The sequence below is a fragment of the Erinaceus europaeus genome, chromosome 3 (assembly GCF_950295315.1).
Source record: "Erinaceus europaeus chromosome 3, mEriEur2.1, whole genome shotgun sequence".
In the NCBI taxonomy this organism is placed as follows: Eukaryota; Metazoa; Chordata; class Mammalia; order Eulipotyphla; family Erinaceidae; genus Erinaceus; species Erinaceus europaeus.
Genome location: NC_080164.1, coordinates 59,096,940 through 59,114,276, shown reverse-complemented (window position 1 = coordinate 59,114,276; position 17,337 = coordinate 59,096,940). Strand labels below are relative to the sequence as shown.

Here is a 17,337-nt window from a genome sequence, read left to right as displayed (position 1 = left end):
AAGATCTTCTCCCATTCTGTGAGGGGTCTCTCTGTTTGTTTAATTGTTTCTTTGGATGTGCAGAAGCTTTTCAATTTGATGTAGTCCCATTGGTTTGTTTCTACTTTGGTCTTCCTTGCAATTGGGTTTGATTCATCAAAGATATCCTTGAGGTGTAGATGGGAAAGTGTTTTACCAATGTTTTCCTCTAAGTATTTGATTGTTTCTGGTCTGACATCTAGGTCTTTGATCCATTTGGAGTTGATTTTTGTTTCTGGTGAGATAAAGTGGTTCAATTTCATTCTTCTGCATGTTTCAACCCAGTTTTCCCAGCACCATTTATTGAAGAGAGCCTCCTTCTTCCATTTAATCCTTTGGGCCCCCTTATCAAAGATTAGATGCCCATAGGTGTTGGGATTTACTTCTGGGCTTTCAATTCTGTTCCACTGGTCTGTGTGCCTATTTTTGTTCCAGTACCATGCTGTTTTGATGATGATGGCTTTATAATATAGTTTAAGGTCTGGGAGTGTGATGCCTCCATTTCTGTTTCTTTTCCTCAAGATGGTTTTGGCAATTCTAGGTGTTTTCAGGTTCCAGATAAATGATTGTAGTGTTTGTTCTATTCTCTTAAAGAAGCTTGGTGGAACTTTGATGGGTATTGCATTAAATTTGTATATGGCTCTGGGGAGAATGTTCATTTTGATGATATTTATTCTTCCAATCCATGAGCATGGGATATCTTTCCATTTCTTGGTATCAGTTTCTATCTCCTTGAGTAGCGACTCATAGTTTTCAGCATACAAGTCTTTCACTTCTTTGGTCAACTTTATTCCTAGGTATTTGATTGATTTTGCTGAAACAGTGAATGGGAGTGATTTCTGGATGTCTTCTTCTTCAGATTTAGTGTTTGCATAAAGAAATGCCACTGATTTTTGTACATTGATTTTGTAGCCTGATACCTTGCTATATTGCCTAACAACTTCCAGTAATTTTCTACTGGATTCTTTAGGTCTTTCTATGTATACTATCATATCATCTGCAAATAGTGAGAGCTTGACTTCTTCCCTTCCAATCTGTATCCCTTTGATTTCTTTCTCTTGCCTGATTGCTATGGCAAGAACTTCCAATACTATGTTGAAGAGTAACGGTGACAGTGGGCAGCCCTGTCTAGTCCCTGATCTGAGGGGGAATGCTTTCAGCTTCTCTCCATTGAGTATGATGTTGGCTGTAGGTTTGCTATATATAGACTCCACTATCTTGAGGAATTTCCCATCTATTCCCATTTTTTGTAGAGTTTTGAGCATGAATGGGTGTTGGATTTTGTCAAAGGCTTTCTCTGCATCTATTGAGATAATCATGTGGTTTTTGGCTTTGCTTTTATTGATGTGATGAATGACATTGATTGATTTACGGATGTTGAACCAGCCTTGCATTCCTGGGATGAATCCCACTTGGTCATGATGAACAATCTTTTTGATGTGTTGCTGTATCCGGTTGGCCAAGATCTTGTTTAATATTTTGGCATCTATGTTCATCAGAGATATTGGTCTGTAGTTTTCCTTTTTTGTTCTGTCCCTATCAGCTTTTGGTATCAGGGTGATGTTGGCTTCATAAAAGGTGGAAGGGAGTATTCCTGTTTCTTCAATCTTATGGAATAGCTTAAGAAGTATGGGTATTAACTGTTTCCTGAAAGTTTTGTAGAATTCGTTTGTGAAGCCATCTGGTCCAGGACTTTTGTTGTTGGGGAGATTCTTAATAACGGTTTCAATTTCTTTGTCTGTGATTGGTGCATTTAGATTTTGTAGTTCTTCTTGGTTCAGTTTTGGAAGTGCATAGGTTTCTAGGAATTGTTCCATTTCTTCCAGATTCTCTAGCTTGGTGGCATATAGTTCTTTATAGAAGTTTCGCAGAATTCTCTGGATTTCTGTGGTGTCAGTTGTGATATCTCCTGTATCGTTGACAATTTCAGTACACATTTTCACTGTGTGATACTAGGTTATTTAACCTCTGAGCCCCTACTTTCTTTGTCAAAAATGTTAAGAATACTTACATTATTAGAATTATTAAATGAGATTATACAAAAGCAGTTAGAGTGCCTAGCAGCTCCATAAATCACATCAATTGTCTTTTACTTTAATTGTGCATTCTAGTGTCAGCTGTTTCTGGAATCTGCTATCTTGTGAAATAGAATTCAGGATACCACCTGTGCCTTTTTGTTGTTACTCTTGAAAATACTTTATAATTTAGAAATATTGAACAATTGAAAGAACCACAAGCTTTTATTGTTCCTTATTAATAAGTTAACTGAAGATGAGATGCTATATTACATTTAAAAACCAACTTTGGAGAGTTTATAGGAAATTTTTATTAACATATAAAACATGCTACATTTCTATACAATGGTACCATGTATAAAATTTTTTGTTTGTTTTTTTAAAGTTTTATAGGAAAAATAATATGGTTGGGACTGGGTGGTGGTGCGCCTGATGAGTGTACATGTCACAGTGCTCAAGGATGTTTTAACTTAAAAAAGATTTTGATACTATTAATCCTCTTCAACTTTGGTCAGTTCTTATTTTTATTTTGAAGATTTTACTTAAATACACAGGAAATAAAAAAGGAATAATACAACTAATATTTAAGTCCCAGATACTATTACCAGCAATAATAATTATTTATTGTTAACATGTATATCTTGATGATGTCTTATATATAATTTTTATTTATAAAAAGGAAGCACTAACAAAAACCATAGGATAAGAGGGTTACAACTCCACACAGTTCCCACCACCAGAATTTCATATCCCATCCCTCCTCTGATAGCTTTCCTATTCTTTATCCCTCTGGGAACATGGACCAAGGTGCATTATGTGGTATAGAAGGTGGAAGGTCTGTCTTCTGTAATTGCTTCCCCACTGAACATGGGTGTTGACTGGTCGATCCATACTCCCAGCCTGCCTCTCTCTTTCCCTAGTAGGGTGGGGTTCTGGAGAAGTGGGGATCCAGGACACATTGATGGGGTTGTCTGTCCAGAGAAGTCTGGTTGGCATCATGTTAGCATCTGGAACCTGGTGGCTGAAAAGAGAGTTAACATATAAAGCCAAACAAATTGTTGACTAATCATGAACCTACAGGCTGGAATAGTTCATATGAAAAGTTGGGGGTTCTCCATTTTGCAGACAATAGTCCTATTTTAGTTATATTCCAAAGAGCCCATGATTTTTCTTTTGTTTTGGTGTTATTCCCTGAGCCTGACATCTGATATGCAGGTGGATCCAAGTTATTGTCTAGAGAGATGATGTCATGGCTGGAAAAAGGACCAGAAAGCTGGATCAGGGGAGAAAGTAGCTCCCAAATATAGGAAAGATGTATAAATATTGTTGACTGTAAACCCCATTGATTTGATGTGATCAGGGGCCCATATTCAGTTTAGGAGCCTATGTGACCTCAGCCTCCCTGTAGAACTGAGCTCTCATTCTGTGTTCGTGAGTAGGAACGTCCCAAGTTAACATAAAAAGCCAAACGAATTGTTGACTGTGAACCTAAAGGCTGGAGTATTGCAGGTGAAGATTTGGGGGGGGGGGGTCTCCATTTCATAGATAGATAGTAGGCCTCTTTTAGTTATATTCCAATGGGCCCATGACTATATTAGTGTTTGTTGTTTTTTTTTTAAGTTAGCTAAGGGCATATAGTCAATTCTTTCCTTTTTCTTTTTTTTTCTTCCCAAACCATTTTATTGGGAAGAAATAATGGTTTACAAGATAGCTGTCACATAAGTACTATTTTTTATCCACCTGTGTTAAGTGTCTGTAGACCACTCACACCACCAAATGCAGCCTTCCTCCACAATCATGCACTGGGCCTCCCTTGTCCCCTCTCTCACCTCTTTCTACCTCCCCCCTTTAGTATCTCTAGCTCTATTACATTAGAGCACAGCTCATCTAAGTTTCACCTTGTGTTTTCCCTTTGTTTAAGTTCCACTTTTGTGTTAATTACACACACATGCATAGATGCTAATATATTAACAGATAATTAAAATTATTCTTTTGTTCAGTAGATGAAAGGAAAGCAATTCTTGGTAGACTCTAAAATTTAATGTCACTAAAACACATCTAGTAATTTCAGGTAGAAGTTTGTTCTTAAAATATTTTATTTTTGTGGTCTGGGAGGTGGTACAGTGAATAAAGTATTGGATTCTCAAGCATGAGGTCCTGAGTTTGATCCCCGGCAGCACATGTACCAGAGTGATGTCTGGTTCTTTCTCTCCTCCTATCTTTCTCATCAATAAATAAATAAATTCTTTAATATATATATTTTTTATTTTACTTTTTAGTGGTGGGAAAAGATGACTGCAGATCTTTTAAGTGTGTATTTTTCTAGGCCTTTCTGGAAATAGTGGTCAAAACATTTACTTAACCATAATTATTAATGTATATATGTGCTGTGAAGAAAACAAATGAAAGATTGAAAACTGTTACCATGTATTTTATTAGGTAAGACCAAACTAGAATAGTGAAATAAACTCAACTCTTTATGGGCTATTTCAAATGAAGATTTTTTTTTTTATGAATGATGGGCTTCAAAAATCTAAATGACTTGCCATTACTTATAGCTTCATATCAATTAGTCCCTCAGTTTGGGGGGGTGGGTATGGCTGGGGAAATTTATTCTATTTTAATTCTGACTTTTTTTTTTACAAAGGGCCTTTTGTGTATAGCCTATGTCCCCCAAACAGGTACCAGAATATCATTTTTCAAAAAATTAGAGGTTGTGAATTTTTTACATGGTAGTAATCAGAAATTGCCATAATGGAAAAGCAACTTGTGAACACATCTGTACAAGTGGAACCATTCCATTATTAATGGAAGATTTATAGCTGAAGAAATCACTACAAAACAGCGTGGTAGATATTGTGTTTTTGTTTTAATATGAGAGCCAAGTCTTGCATTAGGACATTGTTGAAGCTTGTGCAGAAAGTAAATGGCACCCTTGGGACTCTAGTATTCTGCTATATTGAAGAGCCTTTAATAATCCAATACTCTAATAGCAGTTAAGACAGAGTATGTGTAAGAGCTAATCTTTTCTTCTGCTTTTATAGTAACTTATGTATGGTAACCAAAAGTATTTATGATGTGCTATCAGCATTGTTCTTTTTAGATGACTTTTAAATTAAAAATAAAATTTACTGAGTGACTTTTCAGAGTTTATTTAATGAAAGATAAAAATAAAATACCTGTTTATAGCAGATGTAGTAGCCACACATTGCATTTAGGAGTTTAAGTATCAACCACAGTAGAACATGAAAGAAATGGTAAAACAAACAAATAAAAAAGTGCATTTTTAAATACATTAGGGTGGTTATAAAAGTAAATTTATTTTGTGATACCTTACTCATTGTTTCAGTGATTTGCTAGTATCACTTATAGTAGACATTCTTGAGTTTCTGTTGTCCATCTTTTGAAATAAGACATTAAAAAACACACATATATATGTATACATAATACATCTGCTGAAATTCACTATAGAATCAATGTAAATAATATTAAGTGTTTAAAGATATTCTGTTATTGCATTTTAATGAAAAGCTACTTTTTAAATTCTGAAAGCCTGTGTTTGGCTTCAGAATCTACTCCTTGCCACTTCTGCCCCAACTGCCATGTACACTGTTATTTAAACCATGATATTTTTTATTCAGGACACAGGACCCAAATTTTTATCTATGTGTTAATAAGTACATCTAAAAATAATATTTATTAAAATGTAGAGCCATATACCCAAACCAGTAGGCATATTTTACCTTCTATTTACTGGCATAAAGTTTGAAAAATCTTGAGACAGACCTGTTTTTTAATAATGCACACTAGATGGCAGTTTTGTCATATTCTTTCAACTTCACATATTCTTCCAATATTACTAGTATGAGTGGAACAGGAAAGGCCATCAATGTTTAGTCTGCACTCAAAGGGTCTCTGCATGACCAATGCAGACCCCATGGACTTCCTGGAACATATGTTAGCAATTTAACTGCAGACATTTATTTCTTTGTTTTACTGCTTGGCTCTTTGAGAAAGTGTTGGTGCCAGGTTATGGGTTGTCTGGATCATGTCAGAGGCCGTAGAGATCAAGTTCATGTGACAGGCCAGACTAAGGAAGGATGAAGTTGGAGGAGGTGAAGAAACTGACCCTTGCTTTCAACAGCAACAAGTCATTGCCTGTCTGTGGACTGAGACCAAATCCTGGATGTTTTAAGTTTTACTCCAGCTGAACAAACATAACATGTTGCCCGTTTGGCTTTTTCATATTTCATCAATAGTAGTTCATTCAACAATTTCTCTGTTTCTCAAATCTTACTGATCCCTCATGTTTCTTTTTTAATGCTCCCTTAGCCCTGTCCAGACGAAGTGACCTTGAAATCCTTGGCTACTGCCTGCTGCGATGGTTGTGTGGGAAACTGCCCTGGGAACAGAACCTAAAGGACCCTGTGGCTGTCCAGACTGCCAAAACAAAGTACAGATTTTCAAGTATTCCATCATGTACTGCAACAGGTCTGAAGGGACATGTTAAAGGGAGCTAATATCCCAGAGAAGATGGCCACCTCCCATGATAACCAGAGCTCATTTCTCTAATTTGAAAAAAATATTTCTAATAATTTGATATCTTTCACTGTGGCAAACAGGTATTTTCTGAGCTGTGAGAGGGGAAAACATACATATTAAAAATGACATAAATTCATTAAAAAATCACATGGATGCAAATAGTAATGCAAAATATTTGTTCTTTCAGGGTATTCAAAACTTAGAGTCCAAGTAGTGGTATTTTCAAGAAAGTATTTTCAAATTAACATTGTAGAAGTATGTGGAAGTACTTTGAGCATGGTGTGCTTGATATTAGCTGTGCAAAGCAACAGTGTGAAACAGGACAAGAGTCTTGGGGTATGCTTTATTTTTTAAGGAAGAAATACAACTTTTACATGAAGTATTTATGTAAAAGATAATCTCAGAACCACATTAACAACTTTAATATTCCACATTTAGATTGTGTCACCTGGAAGTTAGCATAAGAATGAGATTAGATTTAGAGTATGCTGGTATTTTACTATTTTCTCACTGATCAAGCTCACAAAAAAGTCAGTTGCACATAGCCAGTGTTTCATTATACACCAGACATGCTCAACATTTATTCACAAATTTAATATCCCAACTGGAAAGGCAGCTGTGTCTTGGGCAGGTCACAAACAAATTTACAAAAGGAGAAGCTGAGTTCTAGAAATCTTCAAATTCAGTGTGACATCTTAGTAGAGAGAAAGACTGCACTGCAGACCCAAAATAATACAGATTATATTTGAAACACGGACACATATATCACTTATTTTCCCACTTAGAATCTTGATCATCCTATGCCCTTTACCACAAATAATACATTTATACAAGTCGATATTGGTATTATACAAACAATTACTGCTGCAATTGATGTGTTCATACCAACCTTCACATAACTGACATTTTTCAATATATGGGTCAAGTCAAAGCTCAGTTATGTGCATATATAAACAATTTTAGTATCCAGCTTACCAATTTAGTTCTCATAATTTTGAATATTATAGTTTATTTGAAAGACTAGCATCTTAATTCTAGTGATTATATGTGTTTTCCTTTTAATGTGATTTACATGGTTTGTGTATTAATGCATATATAATAGGTGCATTCAGGGTATGTATTTGTAATGAATGTGTATATACATGTACACTCAATTAAAATTGTGTCTCATGTAAAATATAATGCTAATATAACTTCCGTTTACCTACTGGACCCTTCCATATGTTTATCTTTACGCTGATTTGATTCAGAATCTAAATCTATAAACTAGTAAAACTAATATTAGATTATGAAGTTTTTTTGTTTTGTTTTGTTTTTCCTCCAGGGTTACTGCTGGGGCTCAGTGCCTGCACTATGAATTCACTGCTCCTGGAGGCTATTTTTTCCCTTTTGTTGCCCTTGTTGTTTTTCATTGTTGTTATTGTTATTGCTGTCATTGTTGGATAGGACAGAGAGAAATCGAGAGAGGAGGGGAAGACAGAGGGGGAAAGAAAGATAGACACCTGCAGACCTGCTTCACCACTTGCGAAGCAACTCCCCTGCAGGTGGGGAGCTGGAGGCTTGAACCAGAATCTCAAACCGGGATCCTTACACTGGTCCTTGCGCTTCATGCCATGTGCACTTAACCTGCTGTGCTACCGCTTGGCCCCCAGATTATGAAGTTTATATTTCAGTTAAACCAGAGACTTTCTCAAACTTCTTATAGCATATAATATTTTATCATAATTTCTTCAACTTCCTGAGAAAGCATAACACTGAAATCCCCCAACCCCTGCATAAGTGCTTGCTTGCACTTTCAGCCATAATACTCTATATCCATACCCCTTTATTTTCAAAAGAGGATATTAGATCCGTGCATCTATAACTACAGTTCTGTCTGTGAATTAAACATTCCTTTCTTCTTTTTTTTAACCAGACCACTGCTTAGCTCTGGCTGATGATGGTGGTGAGGGGCATTAAACCTGGGACTTTGGAGCCTCAGGCATGAAAGTCTCTTTTCATAACCATTATGCTATCTACCCCCCCAGCCTGAATTAAACACTCCTATCAATAATTTTAGTTGAATGTGGCTGAAGCAAGTTAAGAGGGTTGTGTTTATTCATTCTAAAACACTAGAAACTGTTAAAGATTGTTTGGTTGTTTTTATATTTATTTTTTAATCATTTTTTATCCTGATTTAAAAAAAATTATTCAGCGCACTACTCAGCTCTGGTTTATTCAGCTCACTACTCAGCTCTGGTTTATGATGGTGCAAGGGATTAAACCTGGGACTTTAATACCTCAGGCATGAGAATCTCTTTGCATAACCATTATTCTATCAACCCCCACCCTGTGTTTGTTAAATTGTTTAATCATAGGATAGCATAAAATACTGTCCAATGAGGAGTACACATAACTAAATTTACCCTTTTCAGTGACAAGTGCCATAAAACATCCTGAATATCTAGATATAATTTCTCTGTAAATTTTGCTTTTGAAAAATATAGCTGACAGGTATTTCTATCTCTCTATCTCAGCATGTACAAACTTTGAATTCAGACATCTATCCTATAATTCTATATTGCTTAATTTCTAAGTGGTTGATATGAAATGGTTTGATAAGAATTGTGGACCTTCTTCCACATGTATTTATGTATCTTCTTACAAAAAACAAACTATAAATGATAATATTGGTGACTTATTAACACAGAATTTAAGTTTTACTTTTCTATAATTAAAACATTGAAGCATAGAATTGAAATGAGTTTGTTCTTCATTACTTTGTTTTAGTTTGTTGGATGAGCTCCCTGAGTCAGTGCTCAAGTGGACTCCTTCTGGAAGCAGTTGCTGTAAGTCAAACAATAACTTCTATCTTCTTTTTTTTTTTTTTTATAACTTCTATCTTCTGTATGATTCACAGGCCTTCACATTTGTCATTCTGGTAGCTTTTACTTCACCTACCCATTCCCATTGCTACAGGTGTGGGAGGAAAACTATTCAGACCTGAAGGTGTAAAATGAGCCTTTCTCCTCTTTGGCATTAGAACACTAAAAAGAAATTATTTAGACAGTGTTCTAAACTCTGCTAGTTACATTTAAGACTTTTTTTTTGCCTCCAGGGTTATTGCTGAGGCTTGGTGCCTGCACTGTGAATCCACTGCTTCTGGAGGCCATTTTTCCCATTTTGTTGCCCTTGTTGTGCTTGTTGTAGTTGTTATTCTTGTCATAGCTGCCGTTGTTGGATAGGACAGAGAGAAATGGAGAGAGATGGGGAAGACAGAGAGGAGGAGAGAAAGACAGACACCTGCAGACCTGCTTCACCGCTTGGAAGCAACCTCCTGCAGGTGGGGAGCCGGGAGCTGGAACCGGGATCCTTATAACAGCCTTTGCGCTTTAACCCGCTGCGCTACCGCCCGACTCCCTAAGACTTTTTTAATGTCACCAGAACTAATGCCGGATTGTGTGCCTGCAGGAAGACACCACTCCCAGCCACCCCTCTCTTTCTTTCTTTCTTCCTTTCTTTCTTTCTTTCTTTCTTTCTTTCTTTCTTTCTTTCTTTCTTTCTTTCTCTTCCTTCATTCGTTCCTTTCTTTCTCTCCTTTTTCTTCTTTCTTCCTCCCTTCCTTTCTTTTTTTCTTTGATAGGACAGAGAAGGGAAAATAGGGAGAGACACCTGCAACACTGTTTTACCAGCTGTGAAACTTCCCTCCCTGCAGGTAGGGACCTGGGTTTTGAACCTGAATGCATGAGCATGGAGATGTGTGCTCTTTATTGAGCATGCCACCACCTGGCCACTGTACTGATTACACTTAAAAAAACACTTGAGACTGGGACACAGGTTTGAGTTGATTATCAACTATACCTGGTATTTCTGTTTTTTTTTCTTATTCCTCTGTATATTACTGAAAGAAAATAGCTAATCTAAGGAAAGACTGCTTGCAACCAGTAGTTGGAAAATTCAGATCATTAAATACTTGAAAGTTGCTTAGAACAGGGTTACACTATTTACTGAATAATCAACACATATTCATAAATAACATTTGATTAGCAAAGACATAAGACTCTGGGGTTTGGAGGTATGTCTTATTAAACTTATCTTTTTCAAGGTAGGAGTATTAGAATAAAATAACCAATTTAGAATTACCTGAGTTCATTTACATATGCATGCATGCATGGCACATTTTTTTCAGTACGAGTGTAACAACTAAGTTAGACTACCTTACATGAAGAGCCTCACTCCTGCTGTCACACTTGCTTTTTATCAGCGACAGGTAACTATCACTATCTGTCTATCTGTAGAAATTGTATCCTGACCCTCTCTGGCCATATGATATCATTTTTCTGTCTTAGAGCAAAAAAATTAGCCCTTTGATATGAAACTAAAACTTTCATAGGAAACAAAAGAACCAGTTTTACTTTGTCACTTCCATTTCCTAACTCCCGTAAGTCTATTCCAAGGTGAGTCTTCTTCCTTCTTTCAGTGGTTCCTATTTTATTTGAATTTTTAAATATTTTTATTTACTATTAATAGTATGTTAAAAGATTCTAAGATTACAATGTATAGTTCCACACCACACCCACGACCAAAGTTTCATATCCCCCTGCCTTCCCACCTCCCAGATAACAGTTATCTCTTTTTTTATAAACTATTTATGTTGACTTTTCTTATTTATTTATTTATTTATTATTGGATAGGGACCAAGAGGAATTGAGAAGGGAGAGGGAATAGAGAGGAAGAGACACCTGCAAACCTGCTTCACCGCTTGTGAGGCTTTCCCCCTGCAGGTGTTGACCGGGGGCTTGAACCTAGGACCTTGAGCACTGTAATATGCACACTTAACCAAGTGCTCCACCACCTAGCCCAGTTCTCTTTTTTTCTTTTCCATTTTATTTAATAGGGCACAGAGAAATTGAGAGAGGAGAGAGAAAGACACCTGCAGACCTGCTTCACTGCTCTTGATGAATTCCTACAGCGAGTGTGGAGCTGAGGACTTGAACCTCAATCCTGTGTGGGTCCTTGCACTTAGTTTTATGTGTGCTTAACTGGGTGTGCCACTACCCAGCCCTTCAGTGGTTCCTTTTATACTGATGAAAGGTGATAAATTGGAGAGCATTCTCATGTGAGGGAATGGGTTAAAGGATGAGAGGTTTTCATTTTTTTTTTTTTGTAACAATGACTTGAATTAACGAAGTCTTTTCTTTTTTTTAATATTTTATTTACTTATTTATTCCCTTCTGTTGCCCTTGTTGTTTTATTGTTGTCGTTGTTGGATAAGACAGAGAGAAATGAAGAGAGGATGGGGAAGACAGAGAGGGAGAGAAAGATAGACACCTGCAGACCTGCTTCACCACTTGTGAAGTGACTCCCCTGCAGGTGGGGAGTCAGGGCTCGAACTTGGATCCTTAAATTGGTCCCTGGGCTTTGCGCCACCTGTGCTTAACCCGCTGCGCTATAGCCCAACTCCCAAATAGTCTTTTCTTACAAAATTTTTTTTTGATGTTTTAATTCTGTCATTTGATATAGGACAAAGAGGGGAGAGGGAGGGGGGAAGAGTGTGAGAGAGTGTGTATGAGAGAGACCTACAGCACTGCTTCACCACTTGTGAACCCCTGTAGGGAGAGACAAGAGGACTGAACTCAGGTCCTTGTGCATGGTAAAAAGTATGCTCAACTGGGTGCACCACCACAAGATTCCGGTCTTTTTCTTTCTTTTGCTAATATTGGCATTTTTCACTAAGTCATACAGTTTTACTCAATAGGAGAGCAAAAAGAGATAGGTAGATGTGAGGTGTGTGTACTTTTCGGTGGGAGTAGAAAACGCAGATGCTGGAAAACTGAGAAGTGTTATGCATGTACAAACTATTGTATTTACTGTCAAATGTAAAACATTAATTCCCCAGTAAAAAAAAATTAAAAAAGAAAACACAAATATTTTTGAGTTGTGCAAGATAAAAGTTTCTCTACCAGTGTGCATTCCATGTCATTTCTATTGCTAGACAGATCTGAGTGATAAGAGAAATATTAGGTGACGCTTCCAGCTACCTTTTTCTTCACAACTATTTGAATGCATTTATTTGCAAAATACATATTTCTAAAGTACTACACATTGAAAATTGATATCAACTAAAGGTCTCTGAAGCTTGATAAGTTATGTTTAGGAAAGTGGGAATTGCAGAATTAAAATTAAACCAATTTATAGAAGGTTTATTACTAAGATTCTTTGGGGGGAATAGTTTGCAGTGTGCTTATTCAACTCAGTATAATAATAGTTTCAAAATTTCTATCTCTTAAAATCCTTAATGATTTCAATAGTTTAAAAAGATTATTCAGGATACATAATTTCATAATACTCAAAGTATGTTGTTTTATAGCCCTTGAAAAGTACTAGTAAATTAAAACATGGATATAATACAATAAATCCATCTTGAAGGTTTATATTTAAATCAGTACTGTAGTTACAGTAATATTAAGTTTCAGGTTTAAAATAATAAATGTATAAAGGAGGTGGCTCTATTATTTTTCACCTTTTCATACTTCATTAGTACTTCACTATTTTTTCAAATCCAGACCCATGAAGTCTTTCAAAACAGCTGTTATCAGTTAGTAAAGTGCCAGGAGTCTTTCATTTTCTTGTACCAGTGATTTGTGTAAAATGTTCCTAATATATCTAACTTACTGAGAAAGTAAGGAATAGTTTGAGTATGGGTCAGTAATAAAGTTTTGAATGGGAAAGGGATTTAAGAAACATTTTGTACAGTATCTACACTTACCTGTGAATAAATGAAAACGGCCAGTTTTTAAACAGTATATATTATTTACTTTTATCTCAGTTTTACATCAAAAGCCCACCTGAAACAAAAATGAAACGTACGTTTATTCAAATCAGCTGTGTTCATAACTTGGTTACGAATTCAGCTGGTATTAAAAAAGAGTTTAGGAGTGGAAGAAACACTCAGTGCAGAGCACAGGACTTGCATAGAATAAATCCCATGTTCAATCCTTAGCTCTGTAGATGCCCAGATCTGGGTTGATGCTCTGCTTTCTTTCTTCCTCATAAAAATAAAAGACAAGTGAAATATTTAAAAGGTAATTAGTGGTCGTAGTTAATAAATTTCTGGGGACTGGCAGTGGGATTACTAAATTGTTCCAAAGGAAAAAAAAAATTACAACTCCTAGTTTTGTGCTAAATCAGGGACTGTATGGCCTAAATGTATTGGACTAGCGAACTGTGAACAGTTTAAAGGAAGTCTGGTAAATTGAAAAGTTAGCCATGCTAAAAATCAAGGATTTGTGCTTATTTCCAAACATAGTGTTAGGGTATTATATAATCTCTAAATTAAAGCCTTAGAGTGGTAGCACAGCAGGTTAAGCATAAGGACTGGCGTAAGGTTCTTGGTTCGAGCCCCCAGCTCTCCACCTTCAGGGGAGTCGCTTCACAAGAAGTGAAGCAGGTCTACAGGGGTCTTATCTTTCTCTCTCCCTTTCTGTCTTCTCCTCTTCTCTCCATTCTCTCTGTCCTATCCAACAACAACAACATCAGTAATAACTATAACAATTTAAAAAAGGCAACAAAAGAGAATAAATAAATATTTTTTTAAAAGCCATAGTTAAAATTTGCAATTTTATCCTGCAAGGTAGGGAGGTTTATAATAAGTAACACTTGTTTTCAACTGATTTTTAAAAAAAAAAAAAAAAAAACAGCATCAAAGGCATTAATTATGTCTGGCCTGTTTTCATGTATTTTTAGTAGTTGAACTCCATAAATTAAAATCACTATAATTAAAAAAAAAGCTTCATTTGATAAATTTAGTGACTTGTAAAAGTACTAACATACACAATAATAAAAATACTTCCACTTCCTCCCATCTTGTCAAATTTGTGGGTTACTGTGTTTCTGACATTTTACACATTTGAAAGTGCTTTCCTTCAAATTATTCATTCTTAGTTTCTTCAGAGTGTATTTGTGTGTGTAAATGAAAGAGGAGTGTTTTTGAGGATATTGGAGTGTGGACAATTGTTGCCAATATGAATGACATGTTAACACATTTTTACAGGTGAAATAGCCCGATATTTGGCATGTGCTCATAATCTGGCATATGATGAAAAGCCAAACTATCAGCTGCTGAAGAAAATTCTGAACCCAGATGGAATATATTTAGGACTACTGGAATTTTCTACTAAAGGGGCGAGTATAAATGTGCATACTTCAAACAATCAAAAAGTAAGTAATGTAATCCAAGATCCTATGATTGGATATAGTGAAGATGACAATGCAGTTCTTTGGATTTACCATAATTCACATTTCTCCAACTCAACTCTAAGAAATTTTGTTGAAAGTTTGTCCTACTATCTCTCAAAAATAAATAGGATCGGTAGTCTCTTGTGTATTAATGAAATAAAGCAGCCACTGATGACTGCTTTTGAGATATGTCTAGGGTAAAATAGAAGGCAGATTTTACTTTATGAAAAACATTTATTTTCAGCTTTTCTTCGGATTTTGTAGTTATTGCCCTTTGTTTTTGCTTACTGTTTGGCCATAATTTGGTGGTGATAGTTTTCTTATATTTAAGCAAATGATTGTGATAATAATTCATTCTATAGATATAATTCTTTTTTAAAAAAGGATGTTTTTGAGTCGGGCAGTAGCACAGCGGGTTAAACGAATGTGAAGCAAAGCGTAAAGACGGGCGTGAGGATCGGGGTTCCAGCCGCCGGCTCCCCACCTCCAGGGGAGTCCCTTCACAGGCAGTGAAGCAGGTCTGCAGGTGTCTTATCTTTTTCTTCCCCTCTCTGTCTTGCCCTCCTCTCTCCATTTCTCTCTGTCCTATCCAACAACAAGACATCAACAATAATAACAACAACAACAATAAAAAAACATCAATGGCAACAAAAAGGAAATAAATATTTTTTTTAAAAGGGTGTTTTTTTTCTGAGACTTGTCAGCAATGATCACAGGCAAATAAATATCCATTTTTTCCATTGACACTAACTATAAGCAAAATAAATAAATAAATAAATAAATTGGGGTGGGCTTTTCTTTCTAATGTGTGTACAATAAATAGGGTCAGGATGCCATTCATTTCTGATATTTCTTATGAACTCTGGATCATCATGCATGTTTATGAGCCAAGAATGCAGGATGCAAACTAACATGACTGATAGGCTGCTAGATGAATGGTGAGTCAAGTATCAGTGCACAGATGGTTCTGATTTGCTGAATTTTGTAGCTGCTGCAACTGAAGACATAAAATATCCTTCTAGTCATAAATTAGCTCTTTGGAAGCAAAACCTTGGCACCAGAGCTTTACAACCTTCAATTAGTAGGGAAAGAAGTATTTGAATGACTCTGGTATTGACATCTGTAGGCCTGCATAGTAATCATTCCTAATAGAAGAGAATATCTGTTTGAGGAGGTTTTGCATGGCTAATTAACTACCAGTGAGAATATGTAATTTTTTCATGATCTCCTGATTGTCACCTTTCTCTCATGATACAATTACATTTTATTGTAGCAAGTGCCTCACAAACCAATTGTCAGCACTATTTACGTATTGCAGAAGGCAGAACAAAAGTTCATGTTTAATAAAAAGCCACTGGATTTTGATCTTAGTAATTACTGAGACTTATTTTAACAGTTTTATTGACTTCTATTTTTTTTATCACTTTTGCTTCAAAACAGCCATTTCCTTGACTTAGTACTTCCCTTGCAATAATAGTTACCAGTTAATCTACACTAAGTAGATTTTTCCATTTCTGTAGTTTCTCAGTTTCATAAACTTAATTGAAATATAAAATAAACCATTTTAAAAACTGCTACATTTAAAAAAGGCTACATCTTCCAATATAAAATTCTAATTATTATCCACAAGAATTTCAGTTTCATCAAATTCAAAGGCTGTTTGTTGTGAAAACACTTTTATATGCAGATAATAGAACATAAAGCAGTTTTCAAATTAGCCATCATCAAAAATATTTTATTTCACTCTTTTCATTAAAGTATCCTGACTACAAGTAAAAAGAATAATATACATTCTAAAAGCCTTTGTTAATTTCTGTTAACAATAGTTAGCATCAGTGTACAGATGATTAACTTTTTTCTTTAGTAATTAGTACATAAATACTTAATCAGCATAATATGTAACTTTAGCATATATTGTTCAAATTTTAACCATATTAATTCTTTTTAAAGATTTCATAATACTGCAAAAAACAAACCAAAAAAATGTTGAAAACTGAAGTATGACAGTATAAATTGTATTGCACCGGGGGTTGGAGATAGTTCACCTGCCAGAGTGCACACTTTACCACAAGCCCCCGACCACCAGGAAGGAGTACCATGCAAAAGGTGAAACTTCACAAGCAGTGGAGCAGTACAGTGATGCCTCTCCTCCTCTCTTTACTCCCTTCCCCTGCCTCTCACCATCTTTAGAGAAAGAAAAAAAGAATCCACCCTGGAGCAGTGGAATCTACAGGCATGGAAAGTCCAGAAGCAAAAAGAAAAAAAAATTAGACAAAGAAACTGTACTGCATTGTACTCAGTTCCCCTAAAGAATACAAGTACAGGATTGTTTTCACAACTGATTGCCTCCATAACAAAAATTATGAGCAGAATGACTAACAATCACTTGGTTCCAAATTTATCTTTTTTAATCATAAAGAGAATACCCTTATTAGTAACTGAAAGTCATATTCCTTGTAACTCTGTGTATCACTGTACATATTTAACAGACTAGTGAATGAACTCTGAACCTGTACTTTTGGGACAAAGACACTTTAAAGTCACT

At 35.7% G+C, this 17,337-nt stretch overlaps 1 protein-coding gene across 4 annotated transcripts in view; it reads left to right on the top strand.

Annotated features, from left to right (window-relative positions):
- Positions 1–17,337, top strand: part of VRK2 (VRK serine/threonine kinase 2) — a 93,283-nt gene that overhangs the window by 57,893 nt on the left and 18,053 nt on the right. For all 4 annotated transcript variants that reach the window (XM_007533732.3, XM_060187239.1, XM_060187238.1 and 1 more), the window contains 3 exons: positions 6,366–6,486; positions 9,345–9,403; positions 14,608–14,774. In XM_007533732.3, coding sequence (XP_007533794.2) covers positions 6,366–6,486; positions 9,345–9,403; positions 14,608–14,774 — 347 coding nt within the window. The remainder of the gene's footprint in view (positions 1–6,365; positions 6,487–9,344; positions 9,404–14,607; positions 14,775–17,337) is intronic.